The 21,190-nt window shown below is 40.1% G+C and overlaps 1 protein-coding gene across 5 annotated transcripts in view; it reads left to right on the forward strand.

Annotated features, from left to right (window-relative positions):
• The window catches only part of LOC140211714 (tudor domain-containing protein 7-like), a 122,528-nt gene that overhangs the window by 12,000 nt on the left and 89,338 nt on the right, over positions 1 to 21,190 (forward strand). For 3 of the 5 annotated variants that reach the window (XM_072281798.1, XM_072281802.1, XM_072281801.1), the window contains 3 exons: positions 5,742 to 5,964; positions 9,352 to 9,499; positions 19,911 to 20,127. In XM_072281798.1, coding sequence (XP_072137899.1) covers positions 5,742 to 5,964; positions 9,352 to 9,499; positions 19,911 to 20,127 — 588 coding nt within the window. The remainder of the gene's footprint in view (positions 1 to 5,741; positions 5,965 to 9,351; positions 9,500 to 19,910; positions 20,128 to 21,190) is intronic. The other 2 variants (XM_072281803.1, XM_072281799.1) reach the window with 1 other exon arrangement.

Raw genomic sequence — 21,190 nt, forward strand, 5'->3', positions numbered from 1 at the left:
GCAGTATATCACCCCAGTCGACTCACAGGTGAAGTGTTGCCTCACCTGGAAGGACTGTTTGGGGCCCTGAATGGTGGTAAGGGAGGAAGTGTAAGGGCATGTGTAGCACTTGTTCCGCTTACACGGATAAGTGCCAGGAGGGAGATCAGTGGGGAGGGATGGGCGGGACGAATGGACAAGGGAGTTGCATAGGGAGCAATCCCTGCGGAATGCAGAGAGAGTGGGGGAGGGAAAGATGTGCTTAGTGGTGGGATCCTGTTGGAGGTGGCGGAAGTTACGGAGAATAATATGTTGGACCTGGAGGCTGGTGGGGTGGTAGGTGAGGACCAGGGGAACCCTATTCCTAGTGGGGTAGCAGGAGGATGGAGTGAGAGCAGATGTACGTGAAATGGGGGAGATGCGTTTAAGAGCAGAGTTGATAGTGGAGGAAGGGAAGCCCCTTTCTTTAAAAAAGGAAGACATCTCCCTCGTCCTAGAATGAAAAGCCTCATCCTGAGAGCAGATGCGGCGGAGATGGAGGAATTGTGAGAAGGGGATGGTGTTTTTGCAAGAGACAGGGTGAGAAGAGGAATAGTCCAGATAGCCATGAGAGTCAGTAGGCTTATAGTAGATATGAGTGGATAAGCTGTCTCCAGAGACAGAGACAGAAAGATCTAGAAAGGGGAGGGAGGTGTCGGAAATGGACCAGGTAAACTTGAGGGCAGGGTGAAAGTTGGAGGCAAAGTTAATAAAGTCAATGAGTTTTGCATGCGTGCAGGAAGCAGCGCCAATGCAGTCGTCGATGTAGCGAAGGAAAAGTGGGGGACAGATACCAGAATAGGCACAAAACATAGATTGTTCCACAAAGCCAGCAAAAAGGCAGGCATAGCTAGGACCCATACGGGTGCCCATAGCTACACCTTTAGTTTGGAGGAAGTGGGAGGAGCCAAAGGAGAAATTATTAAGAGTAAGGACTAATTCCGCTAGACGGAGCAGAGTGGTGGTAGAGGGGAACTGATTAGGTCTGGAATCCAAAAAGAAGCGTAGAGCTTTGAGACCATCCTGATGGGGGATGGAAGTATATAAGGCCTGAAACGTCGACTGCACCTCTTCCTACAGATGCTGCCTGGCCTGCTACGTTCACCAGCAACTTTGATGTGTGTTGCTTGAATTTCCAGCATCTGCAGAATTCCTGTTGTTTTCTATTTTCTTGACATTGATTCCTTTAGCCAATGTTAAACATGGCTGTTATGAATCTGTCACTTAGTATCTGCAGTTTTACTGATCCTTTCTAGTGTGCAATACATAATCCTCTATTTGCCTCTATAATCCACTGGTGTAGTTTCAGTTTTTTAATTTTTCAACTACACAACTTGTAGGTTAATCCTTTTTTTTGTTGTCTGAATCATGTTCGTTTCAATGCTTGTTATAGTGACTCTTTTGCTCCAGTTCTAGTCTTATCTGTGCTAGCTCTGGGGGGGGGGGGGTCTTGGCTTTTTAAATATAGTCTCAAAACATGGAAGCAGACCCTTTTGGCCCACAGACTCCATGTCACCATCAGCATCCCATTGCACTAATCTTGCATTAGTTCCTTAATTTATTCTCCCTACATTATCATCAATCTCCCCTTGGATTCTACAGTTCACAGAATCTAACTTCTGTAACACAAATTTAATGGCAGCAGTTGGAGGACTCCATGATCATAGGGAGAACATGGAAGCTGCAGGCAGATGGTACTGGTGGTTGAGATTGAACCACGTATTTGGCATTATGAGGCAGCAGCTACGAGCTATCCCACTGTACCGCTCCTATTCTCCACTTTAAAATGTTCTTTCCACTAAATTAGTTGAGGTTTCCATTTTGCACAATTTTTCTTCTAGTTCTCACTTACTTTTTGAGGTCCTCCAGACAGCTGTGTTGTCATCTACTAGGTTGGCTACTTCTGCCTCCATGAAGTTCTATTGCTTTTCTTAGTCATACTATTTACTATACCTTTCTTCGAATATCAAGTTACAAACATCCAGCAAATTGACAGCAAATCCTGTAAATTGACTGTTTACCATTCCCTGGGCTTCATTAATCTCAATTTTGTACCTAACTTTTTCCTTTACATTCATTGGTTGGTGTGATGTTCTGAGCACACCAGCTCATTCCCTCTCAATGTTTCCAACACGCTTTGCATTTTCAAAGACAAAGTCAGAGCCAGGACAAAAAAAAGATGAGAGAAGACGAGACAGAGGAGGAGAGGCATGCACATCTCCAGGATTAGAGACAAACAACAAACAGCAGAAGAGATGAAGAGACGGGGGATGAAAGGGCTGCACATCTCCAGAATGATAACGAGAGTCACAAGGGTGGCAGGTAAACCAGAAATGATGCCATCAAAAGTATCCTTTGTTAAATGAGGAGCAGCTATATTTGCTTTGCTACACGTCGTTCTTCTTTAATAACCTGAGGTTTTCTACTTCAGTTTCCAAAGCAAAGTGATACCAATAGCATTCAGGAAAATTTAATGTTCATTTTGCTCATATCAGACTGCACTACCCTTCTGTCAAAGGGTGCCACAATGGGTCGCCCCTTTGTCTAGTACAGCATAAAAGCAAGGGCAGGCATAAATAATAGCAAAAATTAGTGGGAAGTCAGAGATTTGGGATACTTTTAAATACAGCAGAAAACAACTACAAAGCAGTAAGGAGAGAAAAGATGAAACATGAAGGTAAGCTAGCCAATAATATCAAAGAAGATACAGAAGGGTTTTTTCAGATATACAGTGTAAAGAGTAAAAGAGGTGAGAGTGGATATAGGACCACTGAAAAATGATGCTGGTGAGGTAATAAGGGGAACAGAAGTGGCAGACAAATTGAATAAGTATTTTGTGTCAGTCTTCACTGTTGAAGACACTAGCAGAATGCCAGAAATTCAAGAGCGTCAGGGGGTAGAAGTGGGTGTATTTTCTATTTCTAAGGTGAAGGTGCTTGGGAAGCTGAAAGGTTTGAAGGTAGGTGAATCACCTGGACCACATGTACTACACCCCAGGGTTCTGAAAGAGGCTAGCTGAAGAGATTCTGGAGGTATTAGTAATGATCTTTGAAGAATCAGTAGATTTTGGACTGCTTCCAGAGGGAAATTTGCAAGAAGGGATTGAGATAAAAGATAGGAAATTATAGGTCAGTTCAGTGGTTAGGAAGATGTTGGAGTCCATTACTAAGGATGTGGTTTCAGAGTACTTGGAGATGCATGTTAAAGCAGGCCAAAGTCAGTATAGTTTCTTTAAGGGTGAATCTTGCCTGACAAATGTGTTGGTGTTCTTTGTCTATCCTGACTGTTGTTCCCTCAAAGGAGAGACGTGGCTGTAGCTTACTTGGATTTTCAGAAGACCTTTGACAAGGTGCCACACATGAGGCTACTTAATAAGATATAAGACCACATAGTATAACAGGAAATATACTAGTATGGATAGAAGATTGACTGACTGGCAGGAGGCAAAGAATGTGAATGAAGGAGGCCTGTTCTGGCTGACTACCAGTGGTGTTCCACAGAGGTTGGTATCAGGACTGCTTTTCATGTTTATATGTCAGTGATTTAGATGATTAAATTGATGGCTTTGTATTCTGCAAACTTGGCCACAAAGATGAGTGGAAGGCAGGCAGCGTTGAGGAAGCAGGAGTCTGCAGAAGGACTTGGACAGGCTGGGAGAATGAGCAAAGAAGTGGCAGATGGAATATAGTGTAGGAAAGAGTACAGTCGTGCAGTTTGGTAGAAGAAATAAAGGTGCACACAATTTTCTAAATGGGGAGAAGATGAGGTTCAAAGAGATTTGGGAGTTCTTGTGCAGGATTCCATAAAGGTTAACTGCAGGTGGTAAGGAAGGCAATACAATGTTGGCATTCATTTCAAGAGGTCTAGAATACAAGAGCAAAGATGTGATCCTGAGGTTTTACTGTATAACGCCCTAGTGAGACTGCACCTTGAGTTTTGTGAGCAGTTTTCTGCCCCTTAAGGATATGCTAGCTTTGGAGAGGGTCTAGAGGAGGTTCACGAGAATGATTCTGGGAATGAAAGGGTTAATATTTGAGGAACTTTTGATTGCTCTTGGCCTGTAATTCCTGGAGTTCAGAAGAATGAGAGGGGTCTCACTGAAACCTATCAAATATTGGAAGTCCTAGATAGTGTGGCTGTGGAGACTGTATCCTATAGTGGGTGAATTTAGGAGCAGAATCTAGGAACAGCCTCAGAATAGAGGGATGATATCCATTTAGAATAGTAATGAGGAATTTCTTTAATCAGAAGGTGGTGAATTTGGAATTCTCTGCTATGGAGGCCAAGTCATTGAGTATATTTAAAGCAGAGGTTGATAGGTTCTTGATTAGTCAGGGCATCAAAGGTTATAGGGAGAAAGCAGGAGAAGAGCACTGAGAGCAATAATAAGTCAGCCATGATGGAATGGTGGAGAAGACTCGATGAGCCAAGTGACCTAATTCTGCTCCTATATCTTTTGGTTTAATAAACAGTCAACATCTCGGGCCGAGACACTTCATCACTCCTGATGAAGAGTCTCGCCTGAAATGTCGACTGTTTATTCATTTCCATGGATGCTGCCTGACCTGCTGAGTTCCTCCTCCATTTTCTGTGTGTTGCTCTGGATTTCTAGCATCTGCAAAATCTCGTGTTTATGATTTATGCTATCCATAATGTCACAACTCCAGAATGATCCCTAACATGATCAAATAAACTGACGCACAGGTGCGATGAAATACTTAGTTTCAATAGTATCACATAAGCAACATTCACAAGGAAAGTGTCAATTAACCATATGTTATACACAGTTTTAAGTATTTTCCTGTTCCATGCCAGCTTTCTGTTGAATCTCTTCTGTATTGTGTAGAGCCTCAGGATAGCATTTCAAGGGTTACTGCCAATTATTTTTTTGTGTGTGCAAAGTAAATTGACCACCACCTTCTTCATGTGCCTTGTGCGTTACACGCTTGGGCGATCATGGCTTTCCACATCGAGCGATCCCACGCAGTGTCAATGATATCTCGCTCACTTAGATCTGTTAGTTCTTTCACAGTGTCCGTATATTTTCTTCTTTGCCTTCCTCTTCTGCGTTTCCCAGGCGTACGGCCTTGTAATGTAAGGCATTCTATTTCACCCTTTCTGATGACATGGCCCAGGAAATTAAATTTCCTTTCATTTAATGTTCTCATTAAAGATCTCTTTGTATGGGCATGTTGGAGTACTGTCGCATTAGTTACCCTATCTCTATATGATATTTTCAGCATTCTTCTAAGAAACCACATTTCAGTTGCTTCTAAGTTTCTTTGGAGTTCTGGTGTTATAGTTCATGATTCGGAAGCATACAGCAAGATTGACCAGATGTAACATTTTAGTAGCCTAAGCCTTGTTGTTATAGAACTGTGTCTGTTGGTAAAAATGGGTTTCATTTTTTTTTGGAAGTTTTTTTTGGCAATGGCAATTCTTCTTTTTATCTCTACTTTACTTCTAGCATCTTGTGATATAAAGCTACCAAGGTAATTCAAGCTGGTCTTTTGTTCAATCTCTTGGTTAGTGATGTGCAATTGGCAGTTGGGAGTATCCTGCTGTTTTAATATCACCATATATTTGTGTTTTTTTTTTTACAGTTGATAGACCAAATGACCAATGGCTTAAATTTTAATGGTATCTTTCATTTAATTCAGAAACCTTAGAATTTGTACATGCAATATGCATTTTACATCCTGAATAACCTTTTTGCTTTTTAGCAGGGTGAAGATGTCAGAAGCAGAAAAAGACCTGGTGGCTAAGATGCTGCGAGCAGTGCTGCAGTCAAGCAAAGATGGTGTGGCTTTCACAAGACTGCAGGATGAATATAAGCAACTCACAGGTGAAGTGATCCCTCATAAACAGCTTGGATTTCCCACCCTTGAGAACTACTTGAAAAGCATTCCCTCAGTTGTGCAGTTTGCAGTTAATAAAAATGGAGAGGTAAGATATGAATTGAAAGTTATCATTACAGTTGAGTCTGTATTTTCCCGACCCCAGCGTCTCATTAATTTTCCAGACCTGCATATTTAATTCTGTAGCACATATTTACTAATTTGCAAGGAATTCTCTTGTGCTGGACTACTTTCCATTTGTCTTGTATGTTGCTCAGATACTAGATGATTTGTTGGAATGAGTATCTTGAATGAGGGTCCATTATCACTCTTTTCCATCTTTGTGTGTACTTACACTCAGTGGCCACTTTATTAGGTACAGAAATGAAACTCTGTGTGGTCTTCTGCTGCTTTAGCCCATCCACATCAAGGCTTGACAGGTTGTGCGTTCATACATGTTCTTCTGCACACCACTGTTGTAGCGCATGGTTATTTGAGTTACTGTTGCTTTCCTGTCAGCTTGAGCCAGTTTGGCCATTCTCTTCTGACTTGTTAACAAGGCATTTTTTTTCACCCACAGACTGGATATCTTTTGTTTTTCCATGCCATTTTCTGTAAACTCTAGAGACTACTCTGCATGTAAATCCCAGGAGACCAGCAGTTTCTGAAACACTCAAACCACCCATCTGGCACAAACAATCATTCCATGCTCAAAGTCACTTGGATCATATTTCTTCCCCCATTCTGACGTTTGTGATGAACACAACTGAAACTTTTACCATGTATGAAAACTTTTATGCATTGAGTTGCTGCCACATGATGTGATTAGATATTTGCATTATGTTATGGGTTGCAGTAATGTAGTGGTTAACATGACACGATTATAGCTTGGGATGTTGGGATTGGATTCATTTCTGGTGTCCTCTAAGAAATTTTGTATGTCCTTCCCTATTTTACAACTGTGGTCAATTAATGGCAGGAATATGATATGATTGCTCAGGATGTTTCATGAACATGTACTCTGTACTACTGAGATACTGAGTACTAACTATACACAGCTCAGAATTTGAATCTTTCTGATGATTGTGATGTAAAAATTCAATGTTCAAAGAACATTTATTATCAAAGTATGTGTGCAGTATACAACCCTGACATGCGTCTCTGCACAGACTGCACAAAACAAACCATGGAACCTGTTCAAAGAACAGAACTACAAAAGAAGCAACAAAATATACTTGATTTTAGTCTTCATCTGGGGGAGTTAAGTAGTGGGATTTGTTTATCCCTTTGAGAAATTAACTCTTAGATTTTTATTGATTGGGGTTTTTCCAGAGTGGAGCCTCTGCCTCCTCTTCATCTTCAGATCCCACTGCTTGCACTAGATGTGATATTATATTTATCAGACTGAATTTGAGTATGTTGCATTTGTGTTGGTGAGACCCTGTGTGAGATTATCACAATAGTGCACACATGATGTTGTTGTGGATGATGAGGTAGGTTTTCAAAACTTGGAGAGATTTAGGACAGTTAGAGTGGGCTGAAAGATGGCAGATGGAGTTTAATGCTAAAAAATGTGAGGTGCTACATTTTGGTAGAACTAATCAAAATAGGATATACATGGTAAATGGTAGGGCATTAAAGAATGCTTTAGAACAGAGGGATCTAGGAATAATGGTGCATAGTTCCCTGAAGATGGAATCTCATGTGGATAGGGTGGTGAAGAAAGCTTTTGGTTTGCTGACCTTTATTAATCAGAGCATTGAGTATAGGAGTTGGGATGTAATGTTGAATTTGTATAAGGCATTGGTAAGGCCAAATCTGGAGCATTGTGTACAGTTCTGGTCACCGAATTATAGGAAAGATGTCAATAAAATTGAGAGAGTACAGAGGAGGTTTACTAAGATGTTGCCTGGGTTTCATCTCCTAAGTTACAGAGAAAGGTTGAACAAGTTAGGTCTTTATTCTTTGGAGTGTAGAAGGTTGAGGGGGGACTTGATAGAGGTGTTTAAAATTATGAGGGGGATTGATAGAGTTGACGTGGTTAGACTTTTTCCGTTGAGAGTGGGGAAGATTCAAGCAAGAGGACATGGGTTGAGAATTAGAGGACAAAAGCCTAGGGGTAACATGAGGGGGAACTTCTTACTCAGAGAGTGGTAGCTGTGTGGAATGAGCTTCCAGCAGAAGTGGTTGAGACAGGTTCTATGTTATTGTTTAAAGTTAAATTGGATAGATATATGGACAGGAAAGGAATGGAGGGTTATGGGCTGAGTGCAGGTCGGTGGGACTAGGATAGAGTAAGAGTTCAGCACGGACTAGAAGGGCGGAGATGACCTGTTTCCATGCTGTCATTGTTATTTGGTTATATGATTAAGTTGCTGGAGATGCTGGTCACATAACAAGCAGACGTTTCTCTCATTCAGATCTCAGAGTGCATCAAGTTTTTCACTTCAGAATAAAGATAGCAAATAATTCAATACCATTTCAATAGCTACAATGGCATTGCAGTTATTTTGTATGACAAATGGTTCCAATCAAGTTCGAACACCTTTGTTGAGGCCTGGTATTTACATGAATGGTTTAAAGTCATTCTGAGGATGGATACCCAGACACCCAAAATTACTGTTGAGAATGCTGGCTTCCAGAGTACACAAATATTGTAATTATAGATGGAGGAAATCTGCCTAGGGACATACTTGATGAGTGAAATGAGAAAATGACTGAAATGAGAAAATGACTTATTATGTCTGGTTTGATGTAGGCCAATAACATAGGCTTAACTATGTGGGTAAGTTAGTTCAAGTACTGATGTGTCAAACAACCTCTTCTGAGTGCTATGGTAAATTTACTTTGGTATCAGGAACCTCAAGCAGACACCAATTTAGGTTAGCTTTGGCTTAAGCTATCTCATTACAGCAGCCTGATGATGTTTTGTTGGTAGGTTTGTGTGTAAAATGGCACTTGACTGAAATTCTGAAGAGCACCCATCACTGTGGTATGATTTTTAATCTTTCAAGAGAAGGGTGTTGAAAAATTCAAAAGGAGGAGGAAAATAATCAAAACTAAATTCCCTCACAACTTAAATCTTTAGTCTGTCAAAATATCTTAATTTGAAACCAGTGAGTGGTGCATTAAATGAATGGAGGCATTAGCTGCGACTGTGATTTAGCTGTATTTGACTCTAGGAACAATGCTCATTTTAGTTAAGTTGTAGGATTTTTGTCTGTTAAGCTTTACAACAATGAATGATAATTGGGTTCTTTAACAGCTGCCGTGTGGGGTGAAGTTCCACAAAGGGTTTTGAACAAAATATATTTCTGTATTATAAAACCAAATTAAATAGGGGCTTAATGAATTTATGAGGAGGGAGAATGTTGACTCAGATGTGCTGGATTGTTCAAAATGTTTGTGAAAAGTATAGACACATTTGGTTTCATTTCTAGAAACATAAATCATTATGAGAAAATGTTAGCTAAAACTTATTTTATTTTATCTACAGATGACTTGCTTTGCTACTGTAAACAATGATATTGCACATATTGCTAAATTAGTAGCTCGCCAGAGAAGTCCTAAGAAGAAACATGGTGGACAAACGTTGGTAAATTCTCAATTACGATTAAAACGTGCCTTACCAGCCATGCAAGTAGGTAAGTCAACATCAGCTATTTCAATGTTTTAGTGAGTGACAACTGTTCTGTGTAGTTGCAAGCTAGATTTTTGAAGATATTTGATGAAACTAATTCCATTTTAGTCTCTCAATAGAACTTTCCGGCAATCCAAACACCAAAGTTGCCCCTCTAGTGTGAAAACCTAGTCATAAAAAAAGACAATCCAATATGCATGTTTCATGGATGCATTTAGCTTTCAGTGCTTGAATGCAAATGTGTGCCTGTTGTGGATTTAGATTTTCATTTTTGAGTTGAGGCCAGATTTTAAAATGATCTGTTTTGCTTGGCTGTTGTTTTGACGTGAAACGTGGATGATGATCCCACCCAAAGGTTTTGGATCATTTTGGATCACTGTGCTTAAAAATGAAACATTGTTTATGGCACAGAGGCAAATGAACCTGCATTTAGCTAGAATTTTTCCCAAGTTGAAGATGCCCCAGTGTTTCAAGGCTACTGTTGTATCTCATTCATATTCCTGAATCTCTCTGGTAGATTTGCCGTTGTAAATCTTGTAATTTCTGCATAGGCTGTGAATTTCTTACCTCATATAAAAACTAATACTCTGGTGCTTTTACTAGTGTAACAGAGCATTTAGATCCGAACACAAAATGCTGGAGGAGCTCAGCAAGCCAAGCAGCATCTATGGAAAAGTGTACAGTCAACATTTTGGGCCAAGACCCTTCAGTAGTGCTGATGAAAGGTCTCTGCTTGAACGTTGACTGTTTACTCTTTTCCATAAATGCTGCCTGGCCTGCTGAATCCCTCCAGCATTTTGTGTGTGTTGCTCGGATTTCCAGCATCTGCAGATTTCCTCTTGTTTATGATTTAGATCCAAATACTATCAGCTTTTCATGTAGAAGTAGAGCTGCTACAATTTCTTTTACATCAAAAACAGCTACCTGAAAAAGTTTTCTTTCCCGCTCTTTGTTTTGTTGTGGGTCGTATGTACACATTTCTCAAGTAATCACTGACATTCGTAATTTTTTTAAACGTGGTCTTGGAGTTGCTGTAACTCTGATTTGTAAAGAATAAAATATTTTTTACATATTGGATAATCAAAAAATAGAGATGCTAGAAATCTAGAATAAAATGGAATATGCTGGAAATGCCCAGTGGTTTATGCTGCACCTGTGGGAAGAGTAACAGCTGATATTTCAGGTTGCAGATCCTTTGTCAGATCTGGGAAGGAGATGAAGCTCGTTAAGCTGCAAGGAATATAGGGAGGGAGAATAAAACTGGGGGGGGGGAACCATGGATATAAACTGTAAACAAGGTTAACTGATCGATGAGTTAATGAAGAAGTCGGTGATGGACATTTCTAAACATTGCTTCACTTTTTTTCTGTGGGTTGATACATCTTTCAGTTTTTCGTTTGAATTCAGCCGCCTTTTCACCAAAACCTCGTGGAGATAATGATTACTTTCACAGACCTCGATGTCATCTGCTGTCTCCACCTTTGTACCTATTATTGGTTTTCCTATTTATTCTGAATTACAACTTGGTTTACTCTAATGCTAAAAGCTGGACGTTGCCTCTTTTATCTTCAAATGATATTCAAATACTTAAAATGATATCTCATTAAACTGGAAGACTCACTTCTGGACTGAATTTACTTAAAGATGCCAAAGCTAGTGATACTTTTTTTCTGAAATTACCATATTTGAATCTTGGATACTAGATTATGCAGGTGCTGGAAACTTGAGCAACACACACAAAATGCTGGAGGAACTCAGTAATATGGGTTTCGGCCCAAAACATTGACTGCTGTAGATGCTGCCTGACTTACTGAGTTCCTCCAGCATTTTGTGTGTGTTGTGCAAGCCAAGATGTGGTGCAGCAGAAAATTGGATCTGCAGTGGATGCAAAGGAGCAGTAGATTTAACAGATTACCAGAGTACACATCATTTCCACAAACAGTGGATGGGACTAGAAGGTCTCTGCTCAAGATGAATGTTACTTTTAAAAATAAAGGATAAAGATTCCAGTTAGTGTGGACACCAGGTGGAATGAAGCCAAGCCCAGGAAAAAAAAAAGATAGCTGAGGTGGAAACACTGTCGAGCAGATAACTAACTTTTCTGGCTATTATCTCTTTCTGCTCTTAACTATTGGTTCTTCTGCAAACTTTTTTTTTTGCTCAATTGGGACTTCATGTGAGGTTTTTTTAAAACTGGGCTTTACTTCAATTAATAGCAATATACTCAGTGTACCAAGTCGTTTTGTTAAGCATTCTGGGTGCAGCATTTAGAAAAGCTTTGCTTTTGGAATTCATTTCTGAATTGCCATGTTACATTCAATTTTTGTTACCTTTCCCCTTGTGTGTTGCTCAAGTTTCCAGTATCTGCATAATCTAGTATCCAAGATTCAAATATGGTAATTGCAGGAAAAAAATATCACTAGCATTGGCATCTTTAAGTAAATTTAATTCAGAAATGAATCTTCTAGTTTAATGAGATATCATTTTAAGTATTTGAATATCATTTGAAGATAAAAGAGGCAATGTCCAGCTTTTAGCATCAGAGTAAACCAAGTTGCAATTCGGAATGAAACATGGGGTACCTTTCCCCATCTCGTGATTTAGAAACATAGAAAATAGGTGCAGGAGTAGGCCATTCAGCCCTTCGAGCCTGCACCGCCATTCAGTATGATCATGGCTGATCATCCAACTCAGAACCCTGTACCAGCCTTCCCTCCATACCCCCCTGATCCCTTTAGCCACAAGGGCCATATCTAACTCCCTCTTAAATATAGCCAATGAACTGGCCTCAACTGTTTCCTGGGGCAGAGAATTCCGCAGATTCACCACTCTGTGTGAAGAAGTTTTTCCTCATCTCGGTCCTAAAAGGCTTCCCCTTTATCCTTAAACTGTGACCCCTCGTTCCAGACTTCCCCAACATCGGGAACAATCTTCCTGCATCGAGCCTGTCCAATCCCTTTAGGATTTTATACGTTTCAATAAGATCCCCCCTCAATCTTCTAAATTCCAGAGAGTATAAGCCTAGTCGATCCAACCTTTCATCATATGAAAGTCCTGCCATCCCAGGAATCAATCTGGTGAACCTTCTTTGTACTCCCTCTATGGCAAGAATGTCTTTCCTCAGATTAGGGGACCAAAACTGCACACAGTGCTCTAGGTGTGGTCTCACCAAGGCCTTGTACAACTGCAGTTGTACCTCCTTGCTCCTGTACTCGAATCCTCTTGCTATGAATGCCAGCATACCATTCGCCTTTTTCACCGCCTGCTGTACCTGCATGCCCACTTTCAATGACTGGTGTATAATGACACCCAGGTCTCGTTGCACCTCCCCTTTTCCTAATCGGCCACCATTCAGATAATAATCTGTTTTCCTATTCTTGCCACTAAAGTAGATAACCTCACATTTATCCACATTAAATTGCATCTGCCATGAATTTGCCCACTCACCTAACCTATCCAAGTCACCCTGCATCCTCTTAGCATCCTCCTCACAGCTAACACTGCCGCCCAGCTTTGTGTTATCCGCAAACTTGGAGATGTTGCATTTAATTCCTTCATCTAAGTCATTAATATATATTGTAAACAACTGGGGTCCCAGCACTGAGCCTTGCGGTACCCCACTAGTCATTGCCTGCCATTCTGAAAAGGTCCCGTTTATTCCCACTCTTTGCTTCCTGTCTGCCAACCAATTCTCTATCCACATCAATACCTTACCCCCAATACCGTGTGCTTTAAGTTTGTACACTAATCTCCAGTGTGGGACCTTGTCAAAAGCCTTTTGAAAATCCAATTATACCACATCCACTGGTTCTCCCCTATCCACTGGTTCTCCCCTATCCACTCTACTAGTTACATCCTCAAAAAATTCTGAGATTCGTCGGACATGATTTTCCTTTCACAACTCCATGCTGACTTTGTCCGATGATTTCACCGCTTTCCAAATGTGCTGTTATCACATCTTGGATAACTGACTCCATCATTTTCCCCACCGCCGGTTAGGCTATCCGGTCTATAATTCTCCGGTTTCTCTCTCCCTCCTATTTTAAAAAGTGGGGTTACATTAGCCACCCTCCAATCCTCAGGAACTAGTCCAGAATCTAAAGAGTTTTGAAAAATTATCACTAATGCATCCACTATTTCTTGGGCTACTTCCTTAAGCGCTCTGGGATGCAGACCATCTGGCCCTGGGGATTCGTCTGCCTTTAATCCCTTCAATTTACCTAACACCACTTCCCTACTAACATGTATTTCCCTCAGTACCTCCATCTCACTAAACACTCTGTCCCCTACTATTTCCGGAAGATTATTTATGTCCTCCTTAGTGAAGACAGAACCAAAGTAGTTATTCAATTGGTCTGTCATGTCCTTGTTCCCCAAAATCAATTCTCCTGTTTCTGTCTGTAGGGGACCTACATTTGTCTTAACCAATCTTCTTCTTTTCACATATCTATAAAAGCTTTTACAGTGAGTTTTTATGTTCCCTGCCAGCTTTCTCTCATCATCTTTTTTCCCTTTCCTAATTAAGCCCTTTGTCCTCCTCTGCTAGACTCTGAATTTCCCCCAGTCCTTAGGTGAGCCGCTTTTTCTGGCTAATTTGTATGCTTCTTCTTTGGAATTGATACTATCCCTAATTTCCCTTGTCAGCCATGGGTGCACTACCTTCCCTGATTTATTCTTTTGCCAAACGGGGATGGCAATTGTTGTAGTTCATCCATGCAATCTTTAGATGCTTGCCATTGCATAATCTGTAGTTTTCAATTTCTTTGTAGAATATATAAATAACTCCTTTCAATGTTTATCCCTTCTGATGTGAGTCATTCCAAATTGTAGAATTCTTTGAAATTAAAACTGCGATATTTAAAATAAAACCGAAATGCCCAACAGGTCAGGCAGCATCTGTGGTGATAGAAACCGAGTCTTTATTCCTGAATCTGATGAAGGGTCTTCAACCTGAAACATTAATCCTGATCTGCATGTTTCCAGCGTTGTCAGATGTTTCATAGTTTTACTACCTATATGTTGCTAATATTACTTCATTGTGGAGGGCAGTGTTATGCAGCAGACGAAGACTCTCTTCAACTCTCTTATTGAAGATGATTACAGTTGGATTTCTCTGAGTTCCATTGTTGTGTCCTTTTTTTTTCCCCTGGATGTGGCTAATGAGATTGTGGACACGTGACTGAAATTGTTTTAAAAATTCAGTAGGGATGCTGCCTGCTCCTGAGTCTTCATCTGCTGCATAACACTGCCCTCCACAATGAAGGAAAATGTTAACCACTTCCTGAATCTCAAGAGTCACTGTACTTCTTGTCAAAGTCTGATTTATAACCTTTGCTCACGATCTTGATGTAATACGTAACTGATGGTCTACCATAGCAATGGTCCCTACCCTCTTATCTGTTTTTGAGAGCGTTTATTTGCCGTATTTGGAAAAGTCTCCAAATTTACCAGAAGAATAAGCTAACTAATGTGATTGTGCACTTCCAAGCCAGCATCCCAGTACTGATACTTGTACTCATTTGGCTTTCTTGAGTGGCCACATTGGTTGCCTGCTCAAACCAGACTCTCAAAGCGGGCCTCTTGAGGATAGAGAGTAGAAAAGAGATGAGCGGAGGAAAAGATTCAAAAATCACTGAGGGGGAAAATGCACTGTTCCCACTAACTCTTCAAATCACTGACGCAGTACTTAATGGAAGGACAATGTTTGCGATTATATTGAGAACCTTGAGTCTGCATCAGGAACAGGCAGACTTTGCAAAAATGACAGTTTAGTGCCACTAGCTTGTCTTATCAGGTACATCTTATCCCACCTGTGAAAGAGTCTGTCATGTTTGGCTTCAGTTAGTTACCTTGAAATCCACAAAACTGGAGTGGTGGAAGTAAGACTGCTGATCCTGAGACTGCTGATCCTGAGAGACTACCAAAGAAGATGATTTTAATATTTTCTTTGATTTGATCCATTATTGACAATAATAATTTACTTTGCCTCCCAGCCTTTCTCAATAAGTTAAGTCTTATATACAAAGTTTTACTGGATCCAGGATCTGAGCTAAATTGGCATGAGCGTATTAAGAAATCTCCACAAAACTTACTTTATTTGCCTCTTAAAAGGAGCAAGGAAAAGCATTTCTGCTTGCTCGCGTCAGCTATTAACATGACCAACAGTGATGTCCTGCAGACAGCTCACGAAACTATTTCTCTTACTACTACTTTCAAATATGATTCTACTACGAAACTGCATGTGATTGGAGCATGTGATTTACATTTTGATGGCCTGTTTTTGGGTTGATTGAGTGATCTGGCACTCTGCTGTCTCCAAGGGGTTTTGGTGAGCTTGGGAGTCAAATGTGCATCCTCGAGATAGGGCGTGAGCCCATGATTGGCTTCATTGCTTTTCTCCGATTGAGGCATCAAGCAAGATTGAAGTCGCCGAGGACGAGAGTGGAGGACGGGTGTTCTGCACCATCTGCCTGCCTTTGACCAGTCTTAAGTTAAGACTGACCAACAGCAATGCAGTCGCCTTTGATCTGGGCTGACATTTACGTGCCGGGCGGCACCTAATTAATTAGCTTGTTTATTTTGGCTCTTTTCTTAAAGATGTGCTGGGTGCGTCCTGGCTACCGCTGCCCCGCTGCATTCTCCGCGGATCGGTATCGGTTTGCCGCCCGGAGGTTGGGGTGGTGGGACACTGGGGTATCATCTCATCGTCGTCTGTTTCCATCAGGGCAGGCAGGTCATCTTCTATGTCTGCCTGCCTTGATGTCAAAGGTCGAGGTTTGTCGTCTGCTGTGGCTGATGTGGAAGGCTTGAACAACGACAGTATACTTGACTGCTTAGCCTCATGCATTTTTCTATCATAGTTCTTTGTAAGCACTCAAACCATCCTGCAGATATGCCCTAAACCTACATGCCCTTTCAAAATTAAAGTCATACTTTTCTGCAATCATTGAAGTGAAAATCTCATGCAGTTGCTTCACATTCAGTTCCTGGACAACTTCACTTTCGGTCTGTTCGCTGCTGCATTCGGTTTTGATTGTTGTCCTTTCCTTTTTCTATTGCATCAGCTCTTCAGCTATCAGTTCTTGGTCATGGGATGCCAAAACCTCTTCAACATCATCTTCGTCAACTTCCACAAGCCAAGCTCACTTTGTCCTTACTTTGTTCACCACGATCGAGACACTTAATTATGTCTAGTTTTACACTAAGTGTAACACCCTTATGAGCTCTTTTAGGCTTTTCCGATACCTTAGAACTCATCTTGCTAACGGATGCCAAAATAAATCAAGATAAAGCACAGATGCTCACAGGCACATGTTTAAGCAACGCTGGCTAGAATGCAGTTCCAGGGGAGGAGCTTGGCTGCTCGGGGCACGCGCTGCCTTTTTTCGTAACAGTGAAAATACCTTCTGTTAACCAAAACAGGTACTAATGTAGGTCTTTCGTAAGAGCGAGGTTTTGTAAAGCGAATGTTCGAGAAGCGGGGGACACCTGTACTATGGTGTTTCTTTGTTTCGTGTACCCACACACAGGCATGAATCTCAGAGTTGTATTCATAGCTTGATAATGTACTTTCAACTTCGTGTGTTCTTCAGGGTGCGGTTATATCACTGCAAACTTGCTTTTTAATGCATGTCACAAAATATAGTTGCAAGAAACAGTTTGTGAACCCTTTACAATTACCGGTTTTCTGCATTAATTACTCATAAAATGTGGTCTGATCACAATAATAGACAAATACAACCTGCCTAAACTAATAACACAAACAGTTGCACTACTACTTGTCAATATTGAGTACATCATTTAAACAATCACAGTCTAGATTCAAAGCAAGTATGTGAACCTTTGGGGTAATTCCTTCCACAAAAGCTATTTGGAGTCAGATGTTCCAATCAATGGATGCTGAAGGAGGTGAAGAAGAACCCAAGAGTAACTGCAAAAGACCTGCAGAAATCTGTGAACTTGCTAAAGTCTCTGTTCCTGTGTCCACTATAAGAAAAACACTGAACAAGAATGGTATTCATGGAACGACACCCTGGAGGAAACCATTGCTCTCCAAAAAATAAACATTGCTGCACGTCTCAAGTTTGCAAAAGACCACCTGAATGTTCCATAACTCTTCTGGGACAATGTTCTGTCGGCAGGTGAGACAAAAGTAGAGTTTTTTGGCAGAAATGCATTCCGCAATGTTTGGAGGAAAAAGAGCATTGCACACCAACATCAAAACCTCATCCCAATTGTGAAGCATGGTGGTTTGGGGCTGCTTTGCTGCCTCGGGGCTTGGACAGCTTGCAATCGTTGAGGGAACAGTGAATTCAAAACTGCATCAAGACATTTTACAGGAGAATGTCAGGATAGCAGTCTGTCACCTGAAGCTCAATAGAAGTTGGGTGATGCAACAGGACAATGATCCAAAACACAAGAGTAGATCAACATTTGGTTTAAAAAGAAGAAAATCTGTGTTTTGGAATGGCCAAGTCAGAGTCCAGACCTTCTGTCAATTGAGATGCTGTGGCATGACCTGAAGAGGGCTGTTCATGCAAGGTATCCCAGAAAAATTGATGAACTAAAACAATTCTAGACAATTGAGGAATAGTCTAGAATTCCTCCTTGCCATTGTGCAAGTCTGATCAGCAGTTACGGGAAATGCTTGGTGGAGGTTATTGCTGTTAAAGGAGGTTCTACCAGTTGTTCAGTACAAGGGTTTACATACTTTTTTAGCCTGGTCTGTGCGTTCGGTAAAGACATGAAAAATGGAATTGTTTGTTATTAGTTTAGGCAGATTGTGTTTGTCTATTATTGTGACTTTGATGAAGATCAGACCACATTTTTTATGAGTAATTAAAGCAGAACGCCAGGTAATCGCAAAGGGTTCACAAATTTTTTTTCTTGAACTGTATGCTGTACAGTTCTGTTTCCCATTACTTGGATTCATTTTGACCATTCAAAGGATAACAAAGGTCCCCAGTGACATGATCAACACATTTCTCTTGACAAAAACAACCAAAGGTGGATTAATACTTCATCTTGTTGCCTTTGAAATAATTCCTGCACAGTATTGTTGACCATATTTGCCTTTTACAAAAGTATTTCAAATATATTTCACTGGGAGTGTCACAATCTTTGGCCTCTCTGGCTGACAGGAAAAACACCTTTATAAATGCAGGTTAGCTTCTTTCCTTCCCACATGCCATGTTTTACAACCTGCAGTAGAAAATTACAATATATAACAGGATTAGGCTGCAAACATTGTACTTCTGTGAAAATCCCACTTTAAAGTTATTAAGCCATTTGTTTGTCTTTTTCTTTTTCAAGTCTTTTCTTCTATAATTGTCACTACTGGCTCCCTAGATCAATCAACTTTCAAAACATCACTAACAGGAGGAAATCTGCAGATGCTGGAAATCCAAAGCAACATGCATAAAATGCTGAAACTCAGGTCAGGAAGCATCTGTGGAAAAAAAAATGCCTCTTTCCATGGGTGCAGCTTGGCTTGCTGAGTTGTTCCATCTTTTAAACATAGCTGCTTTGTTTCAACTGTATACTCTGGTTATTTTTTTAATGTAATTTCAGCATGTTGAAGTGTAGGTGGTTTGCAGGGACATCCATCTAGGAGATAGAAGATCCTGTCTTTCAAACCATGTCGATGTCTTATTTTCCATACTTGTGCACCTGAATTCTCCCACCCCACCTCCCGTATTCGTTGATTTTCTTGCTGATATTTTTTTTGTCAATTAGACTCTCTTGATGTGTTTTTTTTTCCTATTTTGATGGCAGGTAGTCATTCATACCAAAAGATTTGATGTAATGCTTGAGAAAAATTTATATACCTGCCACAGTTTAACCTGGTAGCATTAATTTTATTTATTTTAATTGTTCTCATTTTAGTTCAGAGCTTGATCCCTATTTTGAGTATTGACTTTTGTACTTCATTAATTTCCTGAAAAGTGACTATATGCTGTTTTGTTTCCTTTCCTATGCTGTGTCCATTTTAATCTTGGTATACAAGAAAAGTTATAACTAAGCTAATTATCTTAAATTCATAACATGTATGTAAAGATACTTGCTACTGTGTGGAATTCTACATACAAGGTTCAAATTATAATGGATTACCATGCATCATCACTAACTGATTCTATCTAGTGAGATCTTTTGATTAAAATTATCTGTATGGATCTGCATTATATTTTAATATTGTCATTGCGTCATTATTTTTGAGGGAGGAGTAGTGGGAAGAAAGTCTCACTTTGGGTGTGATTGACTTACCTGTCCGGTGTTGAGTCTCTGTTGACATTGTAACCTTACTTACATCTGGAAATTAAATTTATCACTTTCTGTATATAATTGACTTGTATAATAAGTCTGTCTAATTAAGATCTATAGATACCTTTATTAAATGTTCCCTTCTTATTCCACAGGAAAACCTAAAGAAACATTAAGACAACCAGATTACTCTAATCAGCCAGGAAAGGGGACCTGGAAGGTGAATAGTGTTACAAGAGGAAAAGGAAGCATGCAAGGAATGAAGACTAGCTTGGGAAGAGAGGTGCCTTCAGATTTCAAAGTACATGCAACAATTTTTGGTGTACCCAAGGATACTTCAATTCGTAAGCCTCTATCTGCTGCCGTCAATAGGTAACTTGACATGCAGTGCATTAAAAGAATTAGAGGAAACATAATGTACTACACAAGGTAGCAAAATGTATAGTTTAGTGAGCTACTTCTGTGAAAATGGAAATAACTGGAGCTAGATAGTTGAGGTTATTGAAATTAAGGTACCTTTTTTGGAATAAGATACTAACATGAAAGTTACCTCATGGTTTTTGAACTTTGACAAAAGTAGACTTTGATCAAAGTTCAAACTGATGGTGGCTAGTTTCTTGGAGTTGGTGCTTAGATAAACTAATTCTATCAGTTGTGTCCTATATTTAATCTCTATCCTTTGCTAAGCTAGTTGATGTAACTGAGGCACAAAGGTGTTATAATTGGGTTCCACATGTGGTTAGGGGAAGGATTAATTTTTGTTCATGTTCTTGATTTGCTCTGTGGCGACCTTCACTGGAAATTGTTTGAAGGGAAATAATTTCGTCAGTTTTTGATCAGATCTATGCTTTAGATAGTTTTATTAGACTTGCAACATCTGTTATTTTCAGAATATGTGGAGCATCTGATGGTATTTTTTTGGAACACTGGATCAGCACATGAATAGGGATACATTGAAGACAGATGTCAATATTGATGTCAAATGAATGACTTAAAACTTGTAGCCAGTGTTTAATATCACCGACCTACAGAATACCCTTTAGCCGTTACCAAATCGTTAGCGACAATTTATTAATTCCATACCTTCTACATTCTTCTTCCTACTATGTAAGAAGCGAACTTGTTGCTTGTGAAAATGTTATGAAATGCTTGAGAGCAGAGAGAGAATACCAGTGAAACTTCAAGGTAATAGTTATTTTGGCAAGAGGCTGATATATAATGGATATGGATTGGCAAATCATTGAATTTTGGGATCAATTATATCTCAGCTGAAGAACAAGTATTTGAAAAATTCCCCAACTCCCTGACTCCCCGGATCATGGCTGTGATGTAGTCTTGAACCAAGCTATTTTAGCATAATTCAAATTGGTCATTTGAATAAGTTGTTCAATAGTACTAAGTACAATGGAGACATGAGAGACTCTAAATGCTGGAA

The sequence above is a fragment of the Mobula birostris genome, chromosome 17, assembly GCF_030028105.1.
Source record: "Mobula birostris isolate sMobBir1 chromosome 17, sMobBir1.hap1, whole genome shotgun sequence".
In the NCBI taxonomy this organism is placed as follows: domain Eukaryota; kingdom Metazoa; phylum Chordata; class Chondrichthyes; order Myliobatiformes; family Myliobatidae; genus Mobula; species Mobula birostris.